The sequence below is a fragment of the Theobroma cacao genome, chromosome 9 (genome assembly GCF_000208745.1).
Source record: "Theobroma cacao cultivar B97-61/B2 chromosome 9, Criollo_cocoa_genome_V2, whole genome shotgun sequence".
In the NCBI taxonomy this organism is placed as follows: Eukaryota; Viridiplantae; Streptophyta; class Magnoliopsida; order Malvales; family Malvaceae; genus Theobroma; species Theobroma cacao.
Genome location: NC_030858.1, coordinates 2,317,932 through 2,337,815, shown reverse-complemented (window position 1 = coordinate 2,337,815; position 19,884 = coordinate 2,317,932). Strand labels below are relative to the sequence as shown.

General features: G+C 36.7%; 2 protein-coding genes across 3 annotated transcripts; both read right to left on the bottom strand.

Annotated features, from left to right (window-relative positions):
• On the bottom strand, positions 5,702 to 12,713 carry LOC18587987 (homeobox-leucine zipper protein ATHB-8). 2 transcript variants are annotated; one of them, XM_018128333.1, is made up of 19 exons: positions 12,092 to 12,713; positions 11,754 to 11,976; positions 11,424 to 11,583; positions 11,013 to 11,113; positions 10,791 to 10,881; positions 10,079 to 10,174; positions 9,876 to 9,989; positions 9,688 to 9,771; positions 9,441 to 9,596; positions 9,277 to 9,351; positions 8,987 to 9,093; positions 8,702 to 8,894; positions 8,204 to 8,389; positions 8,028 to 8,108; positions 7,757 to 7,891; positions 7,324 to 7,649; positions 7,096 to 7,195; positions 6,579 to 6,728; positions 5,702 to 6,066 (listed from the first exon to the last, which is right to left on the bottom strand). In XM_018128333.1, the coding sequence occupies exons 2-19, from the start codon at positions 11,969 to 11,971 to the stop codon at positions 5,920 to 5,922; spliced, it is 2,520 nt and encodes an 839-aa protein (XP_017983822.1). In that variant the 5' UTR covers positions 11,972 to 11,976; positions 12,092 to 12,713; the 3' UTR covers positions 5,702 to 5,919. The 2 variants fall into 2 exon arrangements, with proteins under 2 accessions (XP_017983822.1, XP_007012154.2); XM_007012092.2 differs by having other exon boundaries at positions 11,754 to 11,973.
• LOC18587986 (thioredoxin-related transmembrane protein 2) lies at positions 17,321 to 19,884 on the bottom strand. Its single transcript, XM_007012088.2, has 10 exons — positions 19,554 to 19,884; positions 19,421 to 19,465; positions 19,269 to 19,325; positions 19,116 to 19,185; positions 18,931 to 18,972; positions 18,750 to 18,823; positions 18,297 to 18,367; positions 18,126 to 18,211; positions 17,908 to 18,014; positions 17,321 to 17,698 (listed from the first exon to the last, which is right to left on the bottom strand). Exons 1-10 carry the CDS (start codon positions 19,710 to 19,712, stop codon positions 17,636 to 17,638), a joined length of 774 nt encoding a protein of 257 aa, XP_007012150.1. The 5' UTR covers positions 19,713 to 19,884; the 3' UTR covers positions 17,321 to 17,635.

The following is a 19,884-nucleotide window of genomic DNA, read 5'->3' as shown; positions in this document are numbered from 1 at the left end:
CTTTCAAGATCTCTTCTTTCTTACCTAGCTCATCATGGCAATACTTTATGGCGCATGATTATGACTCGTGGTCTAAGTATAGCTCGTAAACACACAGTGAGCCACCCTTGTAAATCAAAGGGCGACAGGTGGGGTGGGTTACCCCTTTTTCTCTTTTCCCTACTTTTGGTAGAGGAGACTGCAAGGGTATTCAAATTACAAGGAGAGAACGATGTGTAGATATATAAACCTAATCTTAAAATTCGATTGTTGGTGCTAAGCATGAACTAATATCTAAAAGACTAATGCTTTGGTGGGAATCCTGGTTAAGTGGATATCCCACTGGAGGACTGACTCTTTTCTGTCATGCGGAGAAATCCTTTTGTTTTTTGGGTGAAGGAGAAGATTATACGTCTGTCTTGCTTTCCCACCTATGAATGGCTAATGCACAGCGCATTGTTTTCTTTTATCATCTTTTACAGCTTGGTTTTAAACATGGAAATGGCACATGGGAGTAGAGTTCACATGGATTTGGACTCAACATCATGGCCTACCTTTCGATCCTCTCCACTTTTCTTTTTGTCTTCCGTTATTCTTGTAGGAATTTTGTCCCTTTTCTTTACACTTTTGTCTGTAATGTTAGGCTCAAACCAATTCCTCTCCTCTGCCAACTAACTCTCTCTTCTTCTTCCTTTTTTTTTCTTTTCACCTATATTCTGTTTGTTTCCATCATGATGGGCTCAAAAATTTTCCACCTTACAATCTTGTTGGCATGGGAAGGCAGCAATGGTTACAACAAACTACTGAGTTAAACATATTCACTTTCACATTTGTAATTATCATATTGTTGACTAGTTAAATCCTTAAGTGGACATTGATTTCCTAGCAAAAGGACATTCTCTGCTATTATCCAAAGGGCCATATCCAAAGGGTCACGCCTTGTTTGTTGTTTCTTCCCATAAAATTGTTCAATACTAGCTCATGCTTACACCAAAAGTCAAAAGTTATTTTCACAATTCACAAAGCGAATTTGGGTGGGCATGGGCAAGTTAGATGTAGATACAGTTTTGAAATTTGTGGTATGGAAAAATCCTGTGAGGTACAGAAAGTGCTGAGAAAATGCTGTATAGTTGAGATATAGTATAAGAGTATATATATATGTTTGACCCCTTTTAAGAGTTTGGTTGCATCAGATTATAATGTCTTTGGCTTGCATGTGAAAGTTTGCTTTCAACAGCAGTGCAAGGCTTGGTTCACGCCCAGCGGCCATCTGTTTTCCCTACTACACCACTCAATTTGAGAAGAGACCATAGCAGGTGAAAGGTCCTGATCAGCTGGTTAGGTCAAAGAGCTAGAAAACAGGAACATTACTCATGCTAAAAGGGGACCACTGTACTGTAATCCTGATGGTTTGATGATATTGTTTGTCCCATTATCGGAACACTCGCTTTTGGAATGGGAGAAATGGCCAACTGGTACTAGTTTACAATCAATTTGACATTGCTGCATGTAAAAAGCTAGCTGAGGCATTGAAGCAGGCAGCTGCTGAAAACGTTGCCTTTAATCCTTTTAACCTCGCATTCCAAGAGTCCTGCAGCCTTTTTCCTTCACAGAAAATGGTCAAAGGATTTTTAATATTTCATTGCATAATATAATCAAGATTTCATATCTGCCTTTATGATGGAATAAATTAACTTAATTAGCTACAACTTTATAATCATATCACATGCAGTGAATCATAAGCAACAGGAGCTAATCCTAGGTTCCTTTTGATAAGAAATGCCCCGTAATTTCAAAAATAAATTTCAAGTGTTTGAAACTTGAACTAGCTAGAGCCCTGAAGAACTGTTCAGAACAGTTTCATAATTAGGAGTGTTCAAAGGGATCATTTGAATTCTTTCTTATAAAAGTTTGAACCCTTCATGTCTTCAAATTAAGAAATCAAAGTGTCCTTTTTGGTATACTAAATCATTTTCAATGATTGTTGATCTTTACATATCAGTATATGCATTCAAAACTGAATTATAAGCTGTTTCTTAATCCTTTTAACTTCAATGAAATCAGACAAAATAAAAAAGGTATATATATATCAAGCAAAAATCATAAAAAAGTAAAAAAAAATTTAAAAAGAATAAAGCTAATACTATTTGCTAATAATAGAACTATACATAACTAAATATATACATACACTCCACTAGGGGTCAAAAGAAGAAGGCAATTTAGATGGGGCTCTTTTCTTTCCAACCAGGGCGTGTCCACAAACCTTTCTTGTGACCAACTTTTGCCTTCAATGTGGCAATGATGATGTTTAGGGTTTTCCTTTTGTTCTTTTTCACTTCCATTTCTCTCCAAGCAATGATGGTATTGACAAGAACCCTTTTTTTCTCTTTTGTTGATCAATCAGAACTCATGGGGAGAGAGCTGCTCACATTGTTAGAAGATTCCACCACTAAAGATCAGTCTAAGCATAAAAATATAAAACTAGCTGACATTACAAGGAGCAAACCAGCTCAGTTTTGCTGGCAGAGATATGATTTTTGAAATGTTGTTATCTTAAAAGCCTCAAGATATCAATTATGGTTTCTTGGAGACCATGCAAAAGGCCCTTAGGCTGCTTTCTTCTATTCAAAAAGCTCCCCTTTTTTTTCTTCCCTACAAATATTTCTTTTGATTCAATGGCGCAAAGGTGCTGATGATCTCCTTGAACCTTCCCCTCCCTCTTTTCTCCTTCAAAAGTCATCTTTTGCACATCACAAAAACAGAACATTTTTCATACTTGTTTCTTTGTTCTAAGACAGCTGTTTCTTTGTTCTCGAGCTTTAATGCAGAACAATAATTGGATACACGTGCGTCCCATTGGATATCGCAGCAACAACCCACTTAACACAATCTATGGAGTTTGATGTGGAGAAATCAAAAGTGGGGTGATTGTGCTATTTCAGTTTGACCAATCTGTTCCCATTATTAATTTGTTATCTTATGCTTAACCAGGCCAGCATCCATGAATTTGAGCATTATTGATAAGGGAATGGAAGCTTCACTCATAGCCAATGAGGGCTAAACTACCCAAAGAGTCAGTAATGAAACCGGAAAATCATTGTTTCATACAATTTTGCCATTGAAATAAGTCTTCAGTCGTGTGAAACTTGTCGACCATAATGTCAAAATTATTCATCAAAAAAGTAAATAATGCGTTTTTAGCCTGTCTCAAACTTTACTCCACAAGCCTTTGTTCCCCATAGATTGATTACAGGGCAAGGGTCAACGAATATCAAATCAGCCAACACCCCTAGCTCCCCGAGCCACCTTAAAACAACTTTTCCATCGATTGACGTTCCCATTTATAGACTATAAGCCAGTTGATAAGGATTTGGTCCTTTAGGGTTACCTTTTAATTCACTTGCTATTAAACTACATGTCTTTAACATTTTTCCCTCTTCCTTTAAAACTAGATGTCAACTTACATCCGGCCACTTACTCTATAATCCAACCTTTTATCATATCAAGTCAATACATTGATATCTTCACTTTTAGTTTCATCTATATTCATAACAATGAAAAACAACACTTGTCAAGTGAGATTTATCGAGACCAAGATCCGTTTTTCCATTCATTTTAAGTTTATGTTACTATCTTATATGATACTAGTCAAAAAAATTGTTGGCAACTTGCAGGTTGCAGGTGTGCAACAAGCTCTGCTGTGTTTCGATTTCTGAGGTTTGGTACATGGGTTGGTTGCACCTTGTTTTTGGTGTACACCAGATGGCTGTGTATGAACCTAGTACTGTGTATTACTGCCAACCATGTGTTTAGAGTGTAGGAGGGGGGGCAAACTGCAAAGGTGGTTAGCCTGCAATGCTCCTCTCTGAGTTTCAAGTTTCATGCTAATACTAGTCGAAGTTTGCAGGCTGCAACTTGCTGGAATTAGTTAGGGACCATAGAGTATAAATTAACAATTAATTTGATGTTTCTTTTTCTTCATAAGTGAAATGTTAAGCATTTGGGTTGTCTACTAACTTTGGGTTCATAATGGATTTGCAATTTCTGCACCAAGACAGAAGGTACGTCAGGGGCCATGTGTGGGGGAAACAGTCAAATGCTGGGCCACATAACTCCATAATTTAGAATGGCCGGGTTGGTCACCAACTTTTCCCATAGCTCTAAAGGACAATTCCAGCATTGAGTATCCATGTCATTGTTAACCAATTATTGAAGCTATAACATAAAACAAGTGAACATAGTGTAATATCAATGCAAGAAATGACGGGATTTTCCTGATATTAAGAAAATTGGCTTTGATTGGTTTTGAAAGATGGGTATTTAGTGGAGTAGGTAAGAGAGGTACTTCATAGATGTAAGGTTTAAATTTTGTTCAAAGAACGGAATAATCCTGAAATCATTAGTGGATGAAGATGAGAGTGATAACTGACAACTTCCCAATTCATTAATTGACTAACAGTTTACAAGGATTGACATTGACTGAAGATGTGAAGGAAATTTAGACCAATGATTCAAACATAAAGGGGAAGAATATACAGATGATAAGACTGCATCATTCTTCAGTCTTTAAATAGGCTAATTCTTTGTGGAAAGGATCAAAAGAAAGTGAATTGGTCAATAAGCATGGATAAAATATCTCTAATGATCAAGTGTACTTGGACCACTTGCTAGGTTAGTTTATGGAAACAAGTCTAAGGAATGGAAGGATATGGAACATTTGATAATCATATTATTTTAGTGGAAGTCTTTAGCAAAGCACATTATGAGTTGGGACTTGGGAGATGACATGTTCTTGTCTTCCAATCCTATAACATGGTGCTGCTCCACATTGGGGAAGAGAAAGGAAAAAGGGATAAAGGGTCATGCCCAGTATTGAATCTGAAGCGAAAGGATCAAAAGAAGTTGGACAGCTTCATCATGGTGGGGTTGATGATTCCTTATCTGGTTACACATTTCAAGAAGCTTTGTTTATCAGCTATATCAGATTTGACAGACGTATTTGCCATTTAAGGTATAAAAAAATGGGTTGAGTAATATCATGGGATCCATTCCTAGATACCCATGTTAGATGCTCAACTTCTTGCTCTTTTGTAAAGCATTTTCACAGGAGAATGACATATATGTGTCAACACTTGCATTGTCTTCATATCAGGTGAGATTCTTAATGGGGATGTGCTTAGTAGAACCTAAGAATAAACCTTAATACACTAAATCCATCACTGGCACCCGTTGGGTCTTTTCCTTATTCTTACTATCCTTTTTAACCCTTTTTCTTTCCATTAAATGAAGTTAATGAAATGTCTGAGTAAGCAAGATAGATTAATAACAGGCATTGGATTTGAGGGGAGAAAATCAAAAGGTTGAGTTAGGTCTTTTTGCATTACAAGAGTGGTAGTGTCATAGGCTCTTGACTTTTTCTGCAACAGTTCAAGAGATGTAGCAGAAGGAAGAAAAAGACCAGAAGCATTATTGAAGAGGGGTCACAGTCCATTTCTAGGGATCCGCGTTCAACCATGATTGGATGGAGAAAGCAAACCATCCAATAAAACAAAGGGCAAAATGAGACAGGAAATTCTACAATGTGAAGCTTATTAAAGGTCCCTAATCATGTATAGGCATATAGACATACAAACAGTGATGTGACATCTTAATATTAAAACGAGCAAAGAGGAGGCCATGATCAACTTTTCAGAACAAAGAAGGAAACATGGAAAAGGGAGCATAAAGAGGGGGGCAACGATACTGATCAATCAATTAAGCATGAAGCAAATACAAAAAATGGGGTAACCAAAATCGAGGCCCCAGATACCATTTGGTGCAACATCCTTGTAACAGTATCATATCACTTAAAGGTTTCTCCATACTAAAAAGACTAAAAAAGAAAAAGGAGCTTCTTCTAATCTACTTTTGATCTATATATCCTATCTTCTGTTCAAATTTTCATACAAAAGACCAGTTGATGAACATGAAGCAGATACAGTGAGCATTTTCTTCATCATTTACCACTTTCCAAGCAACTGCTCTCTCATAGGAGACTGGCCTCCCCATGCTTGACAAGCAGATACCACCTTGAAGGCACATAAAACCCTGCTGCACCAGAAACCAGAACAGAGGGGAAACAATAATCAACTATATATCTCAAATGAACAGCTATCGATTTAAAGATAAAACTTTTGAGTCGGTGACAATTCTTTTCATCCATATAATCAAATCTAGCGCAAGCAAAGTGCAAGCTGACAATTAAAATAGTTCTTTTGCAGGTAACCAATCATGCAGAATGTCTCTTGCTTATAATTCAATTTCCCATTTAACATCCCATTCCAGTGCACCTTAGCTCTAGCTGGTAATTGTGGTTGAGACTGATATAAGCTAATGGACTCACTTTAGCATAATTTCCAAATACAATAGGACCTTAATGTAAGAAGTGAATCACCACTTGTGTTATATCACATATGCATTGTAGTTGTAAGACTGAATAATAAGTTAATAACCAGATGTTTCCTCATGGCGATGAAGATTTCAGATTTTCTTCATCTTTTCTATTTATCTACATATTTTTTTTTGTGCCAATATGTCATTCATTTCAAAGAATATTATACCTGCTGCATTACTTGTGGGAACTCTGCAAACAGGGCCTTTCGTCCATTCTCATCAAAAATCTTTTCCAAACTTATGTCCTGAAGTGCTACCAAGGTTGTTTCAAGCATGTCAAGTCCTGCTTGATTGGCAAATGTAAAAACTGGCAGTGCCTGCATATATTACCAAGTAGGTTATACTTTATAATGCTAGGTGTTAGCAGTAAGATGAGGAGACAATAAAGAAACAGTAAAAGAGAAGGGTAAGGAAAGCTTTTACAGGAAAGCAAACTGGCATCAACAGTCTAATTAACAATTCTTTCCAGTCATTACTAAGTATTCTTTCTGCAATTATAGCTAAGTAAAAGCACATAAGCAGCTAGGAAGAGGATGAAAACTATAATGTGTTACCAAGAAGAACAATTTCCAGAATATCTTGGGACTCGTCCCAGGATGTGGCTTATAAAGCTAACATATAACTTGATTCCAAAGGACCATGATTCGCTTAGGAGAAAAAACAATCAAACTTTTATATAAATACCTTCAAAGAGCAGCACAGAACTGCATCTGTATGATGCCAAAGCATTTTTAGAATGGATTCACTTCCTTCATTTTTTAGCAGCTCTACCCCCAGATAGCACCTGTAAAAAGATCAACAATCAAGAAATATTGGTAAACATAAATACAAAATGGCATACTCATATTAACAACTAAAAATTAGGTCCAGAGTTCTGGGGAATGGGATAAAAATGAATAAAAAAGGACACACCTATAACTGTCACAAATCCAACGACCTAGTGTCTGTGCTTCAGGAGTACCAGGAGGTGTCCGAAAATCAGCAAGAGAGCCAAAGCGGGAGGGAGATAGTGCCAATGCTACCCTTTGAACAGAGGCAATAATACTACGGACATACTGTCGAGCCATGGTTGCCACATTTTCTTGAAGGTGGATCTCATACACAAATTGGAATGCTATTGTCATCACAGATTTTGTGCTCCCACAACGACCAGAATGATCACCAGTTGCTCTGTTTCCGGCAGCTCCAACTTCAAGAGTAGAGGCAAGGTCAAGTGTACGATTTGGACTAGAGGCATCCTACATTAGATTTAAATTCAATTAGCTTCAATAAAAATTAAAACAAAGCAAAAAAAGGCCAATGAAAGATATAATCTTATATAATATCAAACATGATAAACACATACCATTCCAGAATCAAGGGGGATGATGCGGAAACCAGAAGGAATTATAGGTGCATCGTCAGAGAATGAGGCATCAATGGGAGCAAAGATGAGTTCAGCACAGGTGCCAACCGCATTCTCATCAACACCACTACAAAGCTGAGAGATTCATACAACAAGAAAAAGCATAAATCAACAATAAAAAACAATTGAAGAGTTTAATGAGCAAACTAAAGATTACATCAGTTTTTTTTTTTTTGGATTTTTAGGGGATGATTGGTGAAAGCTTAAGTACCTGCAATAGGAAGATATCACCAGGCATGATCATGTCGTCACGATAGTGGCCCATATTTTCAAGCTTGATGACCTCCATGAACTATAACAAAAGAGTGATAGCAATTTTTAGGATACTTTTTAATTGAAACTTAGGACTATAATGTAAGTGCCAAAATTCACTATCATGTTACTTACCTCTTCATGCTCAATCGTGTGAGCCAGTGGAAGAATGACCTGACCCCCAAAACTTCCACCTCGAGACACTGGCAAGCTACAGGGACCAGCTTTGACAGCAGCAGCAGAGTAAGCATCAATACCACTGTCTGCCCACTCTGATCGATGTTCTCGCAAGAATCTAAGAAGTATTGCTGGAGGCACATTCTACAAATAGAATGAAGCAGATGTTTAAACAATATGAAACATGTTTGACAGGATTCATAGATGAAAAGCTGAATAATCTATAAGGTCAGTTCCGAGCACTGCAAGAGTTCTTTGCTCAGTGCAACTCACCCAACAAAGATCCAAGAGCCCAAGACTACATGATTATTTTTCATCTTTCTCAAACCACTATTTTTTTGGTAAACTTCAACTATGTCTGGTTATATTCAACTTTACAAACCCAGTTTTGCTTTGTTTCATATCCCTACATCTTCTGCTGTGATTGACATACTTGCAACACAATTAGAAACTCACCTGCAATAACATGGATGCTTTGGCACATAGAACCGCATTGCCCATTGAAGGAAATCCATTACTATAGGAAAGGTTTATGCCCATCATCTTGCCAGGAGATGAGTTCACAAGGAGGGTAACATCATCAACACCATCACTTTCCAACATTGACCATCCTTCATCAGTAAATCCATTAACAGCCTCATTAAAGCCTCTGGAGAATAGAATGTGTCAGATTGCCACCTATCAAGAATCAATCTACTATTGCACAAACAATGTGAATCGAGAAGAGTTGGATGAACATACTTGCTCAATTTCTGACTAAGTGCACGAAGAGCTGCAGGTCTTCGCCCCCAACCAGTAACATTTGGCTGAGATATTTCTTGAGATATCTGCCTCAAATGACGCAAAGCCTGCACAATATACAAGTTAATGTCTTAGTTTAGTCACCTAAATCTTATTCAATTATTCTTGGCACAACATACTAGTTGTTTTCTTCAAATTTTTGCATTTTTCATGGCAAAGAAAAAAAATAAGGTTCTCTAAAAGCAGAAAGATATACTAACTCAAAGTTAAGATGAAAAGAATAGTTTTACCGCCATTGTTGTCTTCTGAGCAAGTAAAGTTGACGACTCATAAAGGGGGCGCAACACTTCAGGAACACTCCAAGGCTACATATAAGCAATTAGAACATTAAAACTGTTGCCCAATGCAGACAAAATGTCTATGTTTCACAATGGAAGCAAGGTGATTCACATACCTCCAAATCCATGTGATCAACTATGTGAATGATGGATCCACCCCCTTCACAAGGTCTAATCAGATAACCACTAGGAAGCATTTCTGCTCTCACAAAATTTGCTGCTGGCGGTATGCTTGGACCATTCTGAGTGTTGTTAAGTGATCTTTCACATACCTAAGAAGCATATCATGATAACAATCAGACAGCTGAAACTTTCTGACAACACTAAGGCAAACAAATTGCAAAAGCTGCATAGTAAACATACCACAAGACTACCATCCTCCAAAACAGACGTGTAGCGCAGCAACCAGAAGTCACGAGCTGGTGCCAACGTTGTTGGCGCGTAAAGCTAGAAGAAGGCAACCAAATTTTGAAACTTTAACTATGAGAAATTGCACCATTAAAATTCCAGACTTTAGTGGCAAATTAAAAGGAAGAAAAATGGGAGCCTACCTGCATATAAAGCAGTTCAATGGTCCCACCATTTCCAGTGGACAACACGTTCATAACATCCACAGCTCGGCAATCACGGAACCATGAAGGCCGATCTTTAAGGATTTCAGCGACCTGCATGAGAAATAAAAAATCATCAGCTTATTCTTCACGAAATTTAAACCAAGTAATGCGCTCTCAGCAGAAAGCAAAAACGAACTTACTCTTGTAGGATCTAGTCCCACGAGGCCGCATGCACGTGCTGCCACTCCAGTGCAACCATGAGAAATAGCAACGATTCCAATGGAATCCGGACCAGGCTGCACAGATAAGAAAGTTATTAGTATGTAATTGTAAAACGGAAGGTATTCAGGACTACTATTCATTAAAAAAAAAAGTCTCAAAGATGTTCTTTTGTTAATTAATTTAGCTTGTTGATATTGGATTATCATTTAATTAAAGTTCTGTTGTTCCATAAAAGGAAAAACAGGAAACTATTAAGAGTTTGATAATAAGACAAAGCCATGTCTGGATGACGTTTCATAAGGGAATACTATATTGCAATTACCCCCCTTGGTTCTGCTTTTTCATCTTTACGGTTAACTGATTAATTATTAATAAGCAAGGGATTAAGTTTTCCAGGAGAGATCTTTTGAAACTAATGGGTTGTCATGAATTTATAGGAATTGATTAAAAATTAGAAAATAGTAATGAGAAAGAGGGAAATATTATCCAATAGAGAAGGTGGGATAGTGGGGTTGTCCAAGATATTGACATAACACATATATGGTATTTGATGTTGCCAGGAAGATTAGCAAGATTTTGTACTTTATATTAGATATTCTCGAAAATGACAAGGACTAATGGAGTATAGTTTAATAGGAGTAGCAAAGAATAAAAGAATAATGACAGTAGAGAGAGAGAGAGAGAAGTAACCTTCATCCCAGGCATTTGGACCCACTCCACAGCAGTTCCAGTGGCCTTTGAAAGAAACTCTGTTAAAGTTTCCTCTGCAATGGACAAAAGTCTAGAAAGAATACAAAAGCACAAGGCGCATAAGCATATACAGCAAAAACCAAAGGTTTAATTTTATAGAGAAACGAGGAATGAGAAAGGGACACAACAATGGGAGTGAAACAGCGAAAAATTCCCACTAACCCTGCAGGGCTGGCATCCCTTGGAGGATGCTGAGGAGTCAAATGGTGTTGACCACTCGTCACCACTGATTCGCAGCTTGTATCTGTGGTGGCTAGGGTCGCCTGCAACAACAATCAAACATTAAAAACTCCAATTTCGATAATAATACTACTTATTCAAAGCAAATCAAATATTTGACGTTGTTTCCTTTTAGACTTGAGCTATTTCAAGTACAAGGAACGGGTTCAAATTATGTTAAGGGTTGTTATCTTATGCATTGAGGACAAAGGCTGATCAGTTTAACTTAACACAAGCTTATTAATTAGAAACTACAAAAGAAGGAAATTTTAATCTCTAAAGAATTACGATGAGCTTAATAATTTGATTTGTAGATTAATCTCTTCTACATCAAAGGGAAGATCAAGGACTTACATTTTGAGTCTGTTGGCGGAAATAGCTGTTTTCATAAACTAGCTCTGAGACTTGTTTCTGTAACCTATCATTCTCCTCCATTAACAGTTTATTCATAGCTGTCAACTTCCTGTTCACAGCTTGGAGGCGTGACGCCTCTTTCCGTTGTTTTTCTCTACATCTGTGACGAAGAAACAAATTCAAAAAATCCCAAAGTCACTACACCGCTATATTTAATAAAACCAGTAAAACTTAGTAGACGTATGCAGATATCTCTGGCTGCACTATATGTTTGAAAGATGAAAATATCAAAAGTTTCGACACAATTTAGTATGAAGGTAGGTTACTTACCTACGATTTTGGAACCAAACTTTGATCTGTTTGGGCTCGATGTTGGCGAGAATGGGGCACTCACGAATGAGCTGTTGGCGACGCATGGAGCTGGGCTTAGGACATTCATGGTAGAGGCGTTCTAAAGCGTCGACTTGCTCGGGCGTGTACCTCACATACTTGCCATTATCCATTGCTATCTTGTTCCCCTCTTTGCAGGATGAGGTCACCGCCATCATCACTTCTATCCCATCGAAACAACAACAACTTTTTAGAAACAAACAAAACAAAAAACGAATGATTCATTTCAAAAGCACGTAAAAACATGGTAGTAAAAAGAAGTAATGAAGATTGCTTACCGTTCTCTTCGGGAACTTTGGGACACGAACGGATCACCGGCGAGACCTCAAAAATCCATTCCAAATTCTCCAAGAACAAAAAAAAAAAAAAAGTCGTCTCCTTCTCGAGCAAACTCTGAATTTGCTTTGGGTTTTTAGCTTTTGTGTTTTCGCTGGGGGCGCACACTCTAGAAATGAATGAAGAGCTTTATTTGGCGAAACCTTCGGAACATGTTCAAAAGAGAAACAGCTGTTGTTGCTGTTGATGATGAACACTCAAACAAGGAAAGAAGGACGAAAGAGAAGGTTTCTATTTCTCTCTCTCTCTCTGGGTGTGGTGTTATATTATGAAAGATGGTTGTTTAAGGAAAAGAAAAAAAGACAGACAAGCAGGGAGAGAGAGAAAGGAAGATTGATTTGATATTGGGATTTGGTTGCGAAAGGGGAGATGATGGGGTGGCGTTAAAAGGAAGGAGAGACCCCTTAATACCAGACAGAATATCAGACTTTGTTTTGTTTTCACATCATAATCTTACTTCTCCCCCTCTCCCTCCTCTCATTTTTTACTTTTGTAGCTTTGGCTTTGGTTTTTCCTGTTCCTTCTGCTGCGATAAGCATAAGCTGCTTTCTTTTCTTGCACTCTCCTATGCTGTCTTTGGTTTTCCTTTCCCTCTTTCAAACTTAAAAAAGCCCTCTCTTTCTCTCTCTCTCTCTCTCTGCATTAGAGGATGGACTTTATAGAATCCACACTCTCAGTTTCAGCGCGTGCTCTTCCCAATCTTCTTCTAAGACGGAACTGCCCTCCATCTTACCCTAATGCCATTCTTTTTTTACATAAAGTTTTACTTCAATGAAGGAATTAATTCAAACCAAATGCAATAACCATACACACTCTCCCATGCTCATAAATTAAACAACTGGTCGGCCCAAAATTTTCTTAATTTTTGAGATTATAATATCATTTCTTATACATATAAAACGAGAATATTCATATCTAAATTTTTAATATCCAATACGTTAAGATTATAAGTAATAAGTGAAGATTTTGACAAAAAAAAAACATAGAGGAAAAGAAAAAAGAAGGATTGCATGGGGCGTGAGTAAAGAGGACAAAAATTATGAAGGTGTTTGCATGCGGCCTCCATTTCTGATAACATATCACCACCTTTCCTCTCTCATCATCATCATTTTAACTCCCTTACATTGTGACATAATCAAATATATGCCTCAATCTTTTTCCTTGGATGCTAGCCAAAAGATTGCTCCCAACCTTGTTTTCAACGCTATAATTTATAGCCATATTTCATTCATCATTAATTCCCCTAGCTACTACTGGTATGCAATTATATTAGGTACCCAAAAATAAACAAGGAAAAATATAACTACTAAAAGGGTAAAATGAATGTAGTAAAATGTTTAGGCTTGGAATTCTTTTTTTCCCAAGCTTCCAACCAAGTGGCTAGTACGAGGAAAGGGCTTGGTCAAACAATAGGACAAGGAGAAATTAAGAATTCAATATAGTTTCTGTATTTCTTATTGATATGAATATGTATGTTGCTGGTCAAAAACCCCCATCAGCACCTTAAGGAATGGAATTGTATCCCGATTTGACGTGATTAATGACTTTTTTTTATGTTTGAATGTAGAAAGAACAAGTCTATTTTATTGGCTTTCAATGGCGTACCGACTCCGACTACAAGGTAAATGTGAAGTATACTTTGTTTTTTTTTTTTTTTCTTTTTTTGTCATTTCTATAGTTTCAAAAGTTTTTGTTATGTTGTTCTTTATACATTACTTACATTAATATTTGAAATAAATTAAAATCCCATCATTCAAACTTTACATTTGATATGTTAAATATTAAAATTTTAAATCAAAATTATTATTTTATATATCAAAGAATGAATATACTTTAAATTAAGAAACGATAAATCTTAGTCAGTAAAGGTGAAATTATACCTAAGCAACAAAAAAAAAAGGATAGAATCGTAGACCAAATGTTTCCAATCCAACAAAAAAAGTTGGTATACTTTGCCAAGTCTCATTATAACACATCTTGAGAGCTAATCACTTAAAGACTTGGCAAGGGAATACACCTTTTTCTGTGGAACTATCTCTTTCAAAAGAGTAAACGAGTCAATGCCACTCAAGAAAAGAGGATTTTGCCTAAGTCAATGAAAGGTCATCTCAACAATCACCATTTCAAAACTCCCCCTTATCCTTCCGCGTCTCCCCTCAAACATGAGTTATACAGCAAACCAAAGAAAAATCTAAACCTTAATTTCCTGTCACTTAAGCAATTGGTTTAAAAACCAAGCAATGGCAGACCAACCTAAGTGGTGTTTGATTTTTCGACCACTCCGCATACTTACTTAGACTTTAATCCTCTACCAAAGATAGATTAAATTACGCGTCTTTATTTTTAAAATATTTTTGATTAATTTAATTAATCCCAAAAAATTTTATAGGTTTGTTAGTATTAGTCCTAAAAGCCTTAATGCGCCCCATTAGTGTTGTACCAAGTCTTTTTAATCTAAGGTGGAATAGGACATGGATGGCTTAACACAAAAGGTGATTTCGTGTTGTTTAGTGGTGAATTATTTAATGGTTTAACCCATTTTGTTGCAATATGTCAACGGCTGTTAAAAAAAGCAAAAAGAGGGAAGGGGAGGGGGGGCTAGTAAAAGTTCTAACAGACCCCGCCACTGGCGCTTGTTCCATAGAAAACGGTGCCACTAAGAAGATTGCGCTCAAATTTTTAAATGCTTTTTTTTTATTTTGAAATTTAGGAGCAGCGAATGGAAATTCGACAGGTGTGCCACGAGTGATTGTAACGTGAGGTTGACGCCAGCTGACTATATCCGGGGCTGTGGTCCACACTTGGGGGACCCATCGTGTGTGTGGCCCCCGCACGCGTGAAGGACTCTCCCCCTTCGCTTTACAACGTGCACCTTACCAGCCACCCAGGTGTACCATATTTTTTTTTTCTTTGCCTTTTTTTCACAACTTATTTAACCCCTTTTTTCACCTTAAAAATATCATATGGCTTTACCTCACGCGCTGCGAAACGAGAGCAAACCACGCTCTTGCATTGACTTTGGTGATGTTTTCACCTCAGTTTATTATCTTTCTAAAAATAGAGTTCAACTTTTAAGTAAAGAATTACAGATCCAACTTTTTAACTTTTTAAACTCCAATTTAAATAGTGTTGTATAAAGATCAAACATTAATATACATGCCATATATAGTATATAAATTTAACAAACATAAAATCTCAATTGGAAATGTGACAAATTCAACATAATTATAAAAAAGTTAATGATTAAACAGATAAGTTTATACAAATCGATATTCAATGTCTACAAAAACTTGATATTAATATTTAGTTAATAGACGTCATATAATTTTTGTTTTTATTTGAAATTTATCAATAAAATAACTTTAAATTTTGAAAAAAAAAATCATAGTACATATTTTAGAAAATATTTTTAATATGTGTTTTTCTTTAAAAATTATTCAATTCAAAATATTATAAATTTGCAGCGTAACTTGTAAGAATAAAGACCATTTATGTTATGCCAATTTGTATATTAAAGTTTAATCTATTTAAGTAGTACTAACATATATCAAACTTAAATAATCATATGTATATATCTAATCTAAAATCAATCATTTTCCTCGTTAATTAAGCCAAACATTTTGAACTACTAATCAAGCTTTTTGTCCCCCCCCAGGCTTTAAATCACTTGTTTGGGGTAATTTTTGTTTTTTCCCCCCAAGTGTCAAAAAAAAAAAAGGGGACCACTAAGCTGTATGTGCACAAGGAGAGGAGCATGGCTGAGTGGGCGGAGGAACGGGGACCACTAAAAACAGTACGCGTGTCGCCATCTTTCGGCGTGTCAGAGTTGGGCGCCTAAAAAACGAGGCATTCTCTCTCTATCGCCGGTTAGGGAAGCGTGACTTGGTGTTTCGTCAACGTAACGGACTTTGTTCACACACTTCCCTTCCCTTCTTCTTCTTTACTGTGACACCACCTCCCCATGTCTCCCTGCCCCCTGCCCTCCACCGTCTTCAAAATCTGTAACAAAGATTACAAAGAGTTACCCCCCAAATAAAATAAAACGTGACCCAGCTTAACAATGGAATGAAATGTGTCTTATCTCATTATAATAGTAAGATTTGAATTTGATAACTTTATGATTTATAATTTATAAATGATATTGTAATTAATAATGAGTATTACGTATTAATATAGGTATGTTGATAAAATAAGTGAGAAGTGAAGAAGAGGAAGCGTGTAATTAAAGTATGAGTAGATTGATAGTCCAATGCATATTGTTAATAAAAATTGATAGAGCAATGTTTTGGGTTAATAAAAAAAATGGGATTTAGAGGATGTTGGAAATCATGTGAGTCACGCACCCAAGCAGGTGGCAGCAAAATTTAGATGATTTTTTAATTTGATCTTTTGCTATTTCCATATGGGAGTAGTGTACTTAGTAGCAGCTTAGGAGCAGTATAATAAGCTTAAAACTTTGAGAAGAAGCAAAGCCCGGGGCAGAAGGGAAGGGCACGCCAAGCACAGGTAAAAATGGGGGAGGTGGGGAGGGGAGTGAGAAAAAGTGCGAGCCGAGTGGGACGGCCTGAGCGTGGGCCGACAAGGAAATGGAGGGGCCCACACTGCGGCGCGGAAATAGAGGATTTGGCCCACTCCTGGCCCAGCTGGTTGATAATGATTTGGTACTGCCATTACCTCTCTTTCATGTTTTTTTTTTTTAAACTTTTACTATTTTTTACTCTCTTTTCTTTTTTCCATTGAAAAAGGAGAATATTCGGCGGCGGCACTTTGCGAGATGCAAATCTCCTTATTTATTTATTTATTAAGTGTACCCAAGCTAGTGGGCCCAATCTGTGATTAGTGAAGTGAAATTAACGCGCTAATCCGATGATTAGTATGTACTTATACTATCAGCCTCAAACCAAAAATGTAAGAGCAAGGGCAACTGCAAAAACGATTGAAATGAGGAATCTAATATGGGCCGTGATGCTCACTTTAGAACCCATGAATAGGCCTAGAAGCCCCAGAAGTTGACATGAGTTGCTTGAATTTCTTCAGGGCCAAAAAGTTAAACATGGATGAAGAATTGTCGTCAGTCCATGTAGCGGCTAATGTTAGAATTGGTGCTTCAATTTCTTCAGGGCTTATCCATTAACAAGAAAATGAGAAAAGAATTGCTGGAACACAGAACATTCAGCATGAAGCACGTTTTCACAGGCTTATTCCAAAGACCGAAACATGTTTTCACATTCCACTCTTGACGTTTACACTTAAAAGAATGCCAATAACAAAATCCACCAATCAATTACATGAGAGGAAAAGTGGAACAAACAGGAATGTTGACCTCCATTTGGTAGTTATACAGGAAGCTCGGTTGATTCTCTACTCCCTAATGTGGCTGCAATAGTTCCTGGTGCTCTTTAGCTGTAAGGCCATCTCTAATCATTCAAAAAGTAGGAATCACAAGTTCAAGTCTGCAAATGATACGTGTAGCCTACATGAATCAGCTATTTTCCGTTTACATATTCAAGAAGATGCCGATCAAGCTCAAAATGGCGAGAAAGAAGCCTCTGCAGCACAAATAAATCCAAATATGAACGATGCAATCAAAATCAAGATACCTTGATAAGAAACATAAGTGCAGAATAAACTGGGCCAACTGTAGCCATATGTTGGAATTTTCATATTTCATTCATTTATTCACACATCTACAACTTGCAATAGAAAATCCAGCCAATATCTTTGGACCTTGTAACTAAGTATAGATAAAGAAGATTACCTTAGTTATAGGAGGAGTAGGCCTTGCTTCAAAATTAAACTCAGGAAAGCGTGTGACCTCCGTAGCATTCTCAAATAATATATATGTAGGAAGCTGTCCCATGCTCCCTGCAAGTACAAGATTACCACATAAATCCCTTAACCAAAAAAAATATTCAAAAATTAGTGACAATGGATCTAGAACTTAATTGGGTACTCTTCATAACTAATATAACTCACCACCAGGAGATATTCCAAATTTTTCTGCAGCATTTGGAAAAAGTCCAAGATCAACTATTCCAAATGATAGATTTTTGTTTGAATATCTGCCCAAAAGAAGCATCAAATACTAATAAGAACTTAAAAACAGCAATAACCAAGTAGAATCAATGATTTTGAAAACTAACATACGTGATTGACAGCTCAGGAAAGCACCGACTTGCACGTCTGCAACCAGATGAAAATGAAGCACGGAATTCTACCTGCCCGAAGCATGCATGGTTGTCACCCACCAAAAAAATGAAGTTTCAAGTTCATTAAATAAAATAACATTGGAAAATTGAGATGAGTATCCATATTTGGACCCTCAAAGGAAGTTCAGTCTACAAACTGACTTCTCTAAGCAGAACTTCCTTGTGCAAACAACTTCTTTAAGCATAAAAGATCAATACCAGTGCAATCTCTGTCTTCATATATAATACCAACATTCCCTTTATATTGTGCAAGAATATTATTAAATGAGTAACATAGATGATATCACTTCGATTCAATTTAAATGCTGGCTTGCAGCCAGTAAAGAAATAATCACAACTACCATTTACATGCTCTTAAATATTAAGAATCTAAGAAAAATTGCAAACCAACCAGCCAAAATCTTGACGTGTTCCCTTCAGTTAGCAAGGCTTCCAATTGCAATGGCGTTAATTTACTAGCAGTACCTAGAAAATTCAATTAGGAACAAGAGAAAAAAGCATTCCTATTAAAAAAAACAATGCAAGTCACTCTTCTAATTATAAGGAAAGCCAAACCGAAATTCTTTAGATACCTAGTTCTTGGTAAGGAGGTTGCTGTGTTAAAACATATATCACTGTAAGAAAAGAAAAAAAACACACTATCACCATAAAGCTGCATTTACATCAGAATCATAAAAAGTTCTAACATTTTCTGCATATATCAAAGTATTTAAAATTGCCATTGCAGGATAAGCAACAATAAAAGTAAAAATAATACCTGAAAACACCACTATGTACCACAAAGTCAAGTGGTAGTCCATTATTAGAGTAAGGGCAACAAGAAAAATCTGGAAAGAAAGGAAAAATATAGTTGCAAACCATATATAATTAAAATGACACGTAAATATGAAAATGAAATAGGTAAGCTAACCTTTCCAAAAAACAATGTATCAGCAACAAAAGCCTCCCATGTTTCTTCTCTTACCATCTGTTTGCAAAGCAGAGAAAAACGAACAGTACATTACTTGAATGCAAGTTTTTGGGTTTTTTATAAAGTAAAGTAAAGTGAGCTCCTCCGATTACCTTGTATGCAATCAGCATAAAAAATGCCAGAATAGCTTGAATTTCCTACACAAAAAATGTCAATTTGTGAAGGTTCAGAAAAACAAAAGGTTTTGCTTGCAGGAAGAAGAGTAAGGGGAGAAAGATTAATTACCCGATAAAAGAGAAGCTGAGTGATGTGAGCAGAAAGGGCGAGAGAAGCAGAGCTACGAACGATGAAATAAGAGAAGAAAGCGAGGAAATGGGTGAGATAATACGGCTCTCCTACCATTTGATTCAACCACTCCTTTGGGTTGCTTTGTTTCTTCTCCATTCTGTTTTTTTTTTCTGCTCTTGCTTTTTCTTGTGGGTGGATCTGGTTTGGGTTTAAGGGTTTCACCGGTCAATTAAATCTGCTTCCACCATTTTTGTTTCGATTTACAGTTTGAATGAAAATTTTGTTTCCTCCATCGCCGTGTGCCAATTTCACGTTAAGGATCTTCAGA

Excerpts from the sequence above, each read along its gene's own strand:
- LOC18587987 (XM_018128333.1), bottom strand. The coding sequence starts at position 11,971 with ATGATGGCGGTGACCTCATCCTGCAAAGAGGGGAACAAGATAGCAATG. Across the intron at positions 11,584-11,753 it reads GTTTGGTTCCAAAATCGTAG|ATGTAGAGAAAAACAACGGA; the intron begins GTAAGTAACCTA and ends TCTTCGTCACAG. Across the intron at positions 8,895-8,986 it reads CTTAGTCAGAAATTGAGCAA|AGGCTTTAATGAGGCTGTTA; the intron begins GTATGTTCATCC and ends TCTATTCTCCAG.
- LOC18587986 (XM_007012088.2), bottom strand. The coding sequence starts at position 19,712 with ATGGAGAAGAAACAAAGCAACCCAAAGGAGTGGTTGAATCAAATGGTA. Across the intron at positions 19,466-19,553 it reads CTCAGCTTCTCTTTTATCGG|GAAATTCAAGCTATTCTGGC; the intron begins GTAATTAATCTT and ends TTTTTTGTGTAG. Across the intron at positions 18,824-18,930 it reads ACCTCCTTACCAAGAACTAG|GTACTGCTAGTAAATTAACG; the intron begins GTATCTAAAGAA and ends TGAATTTTCTAG.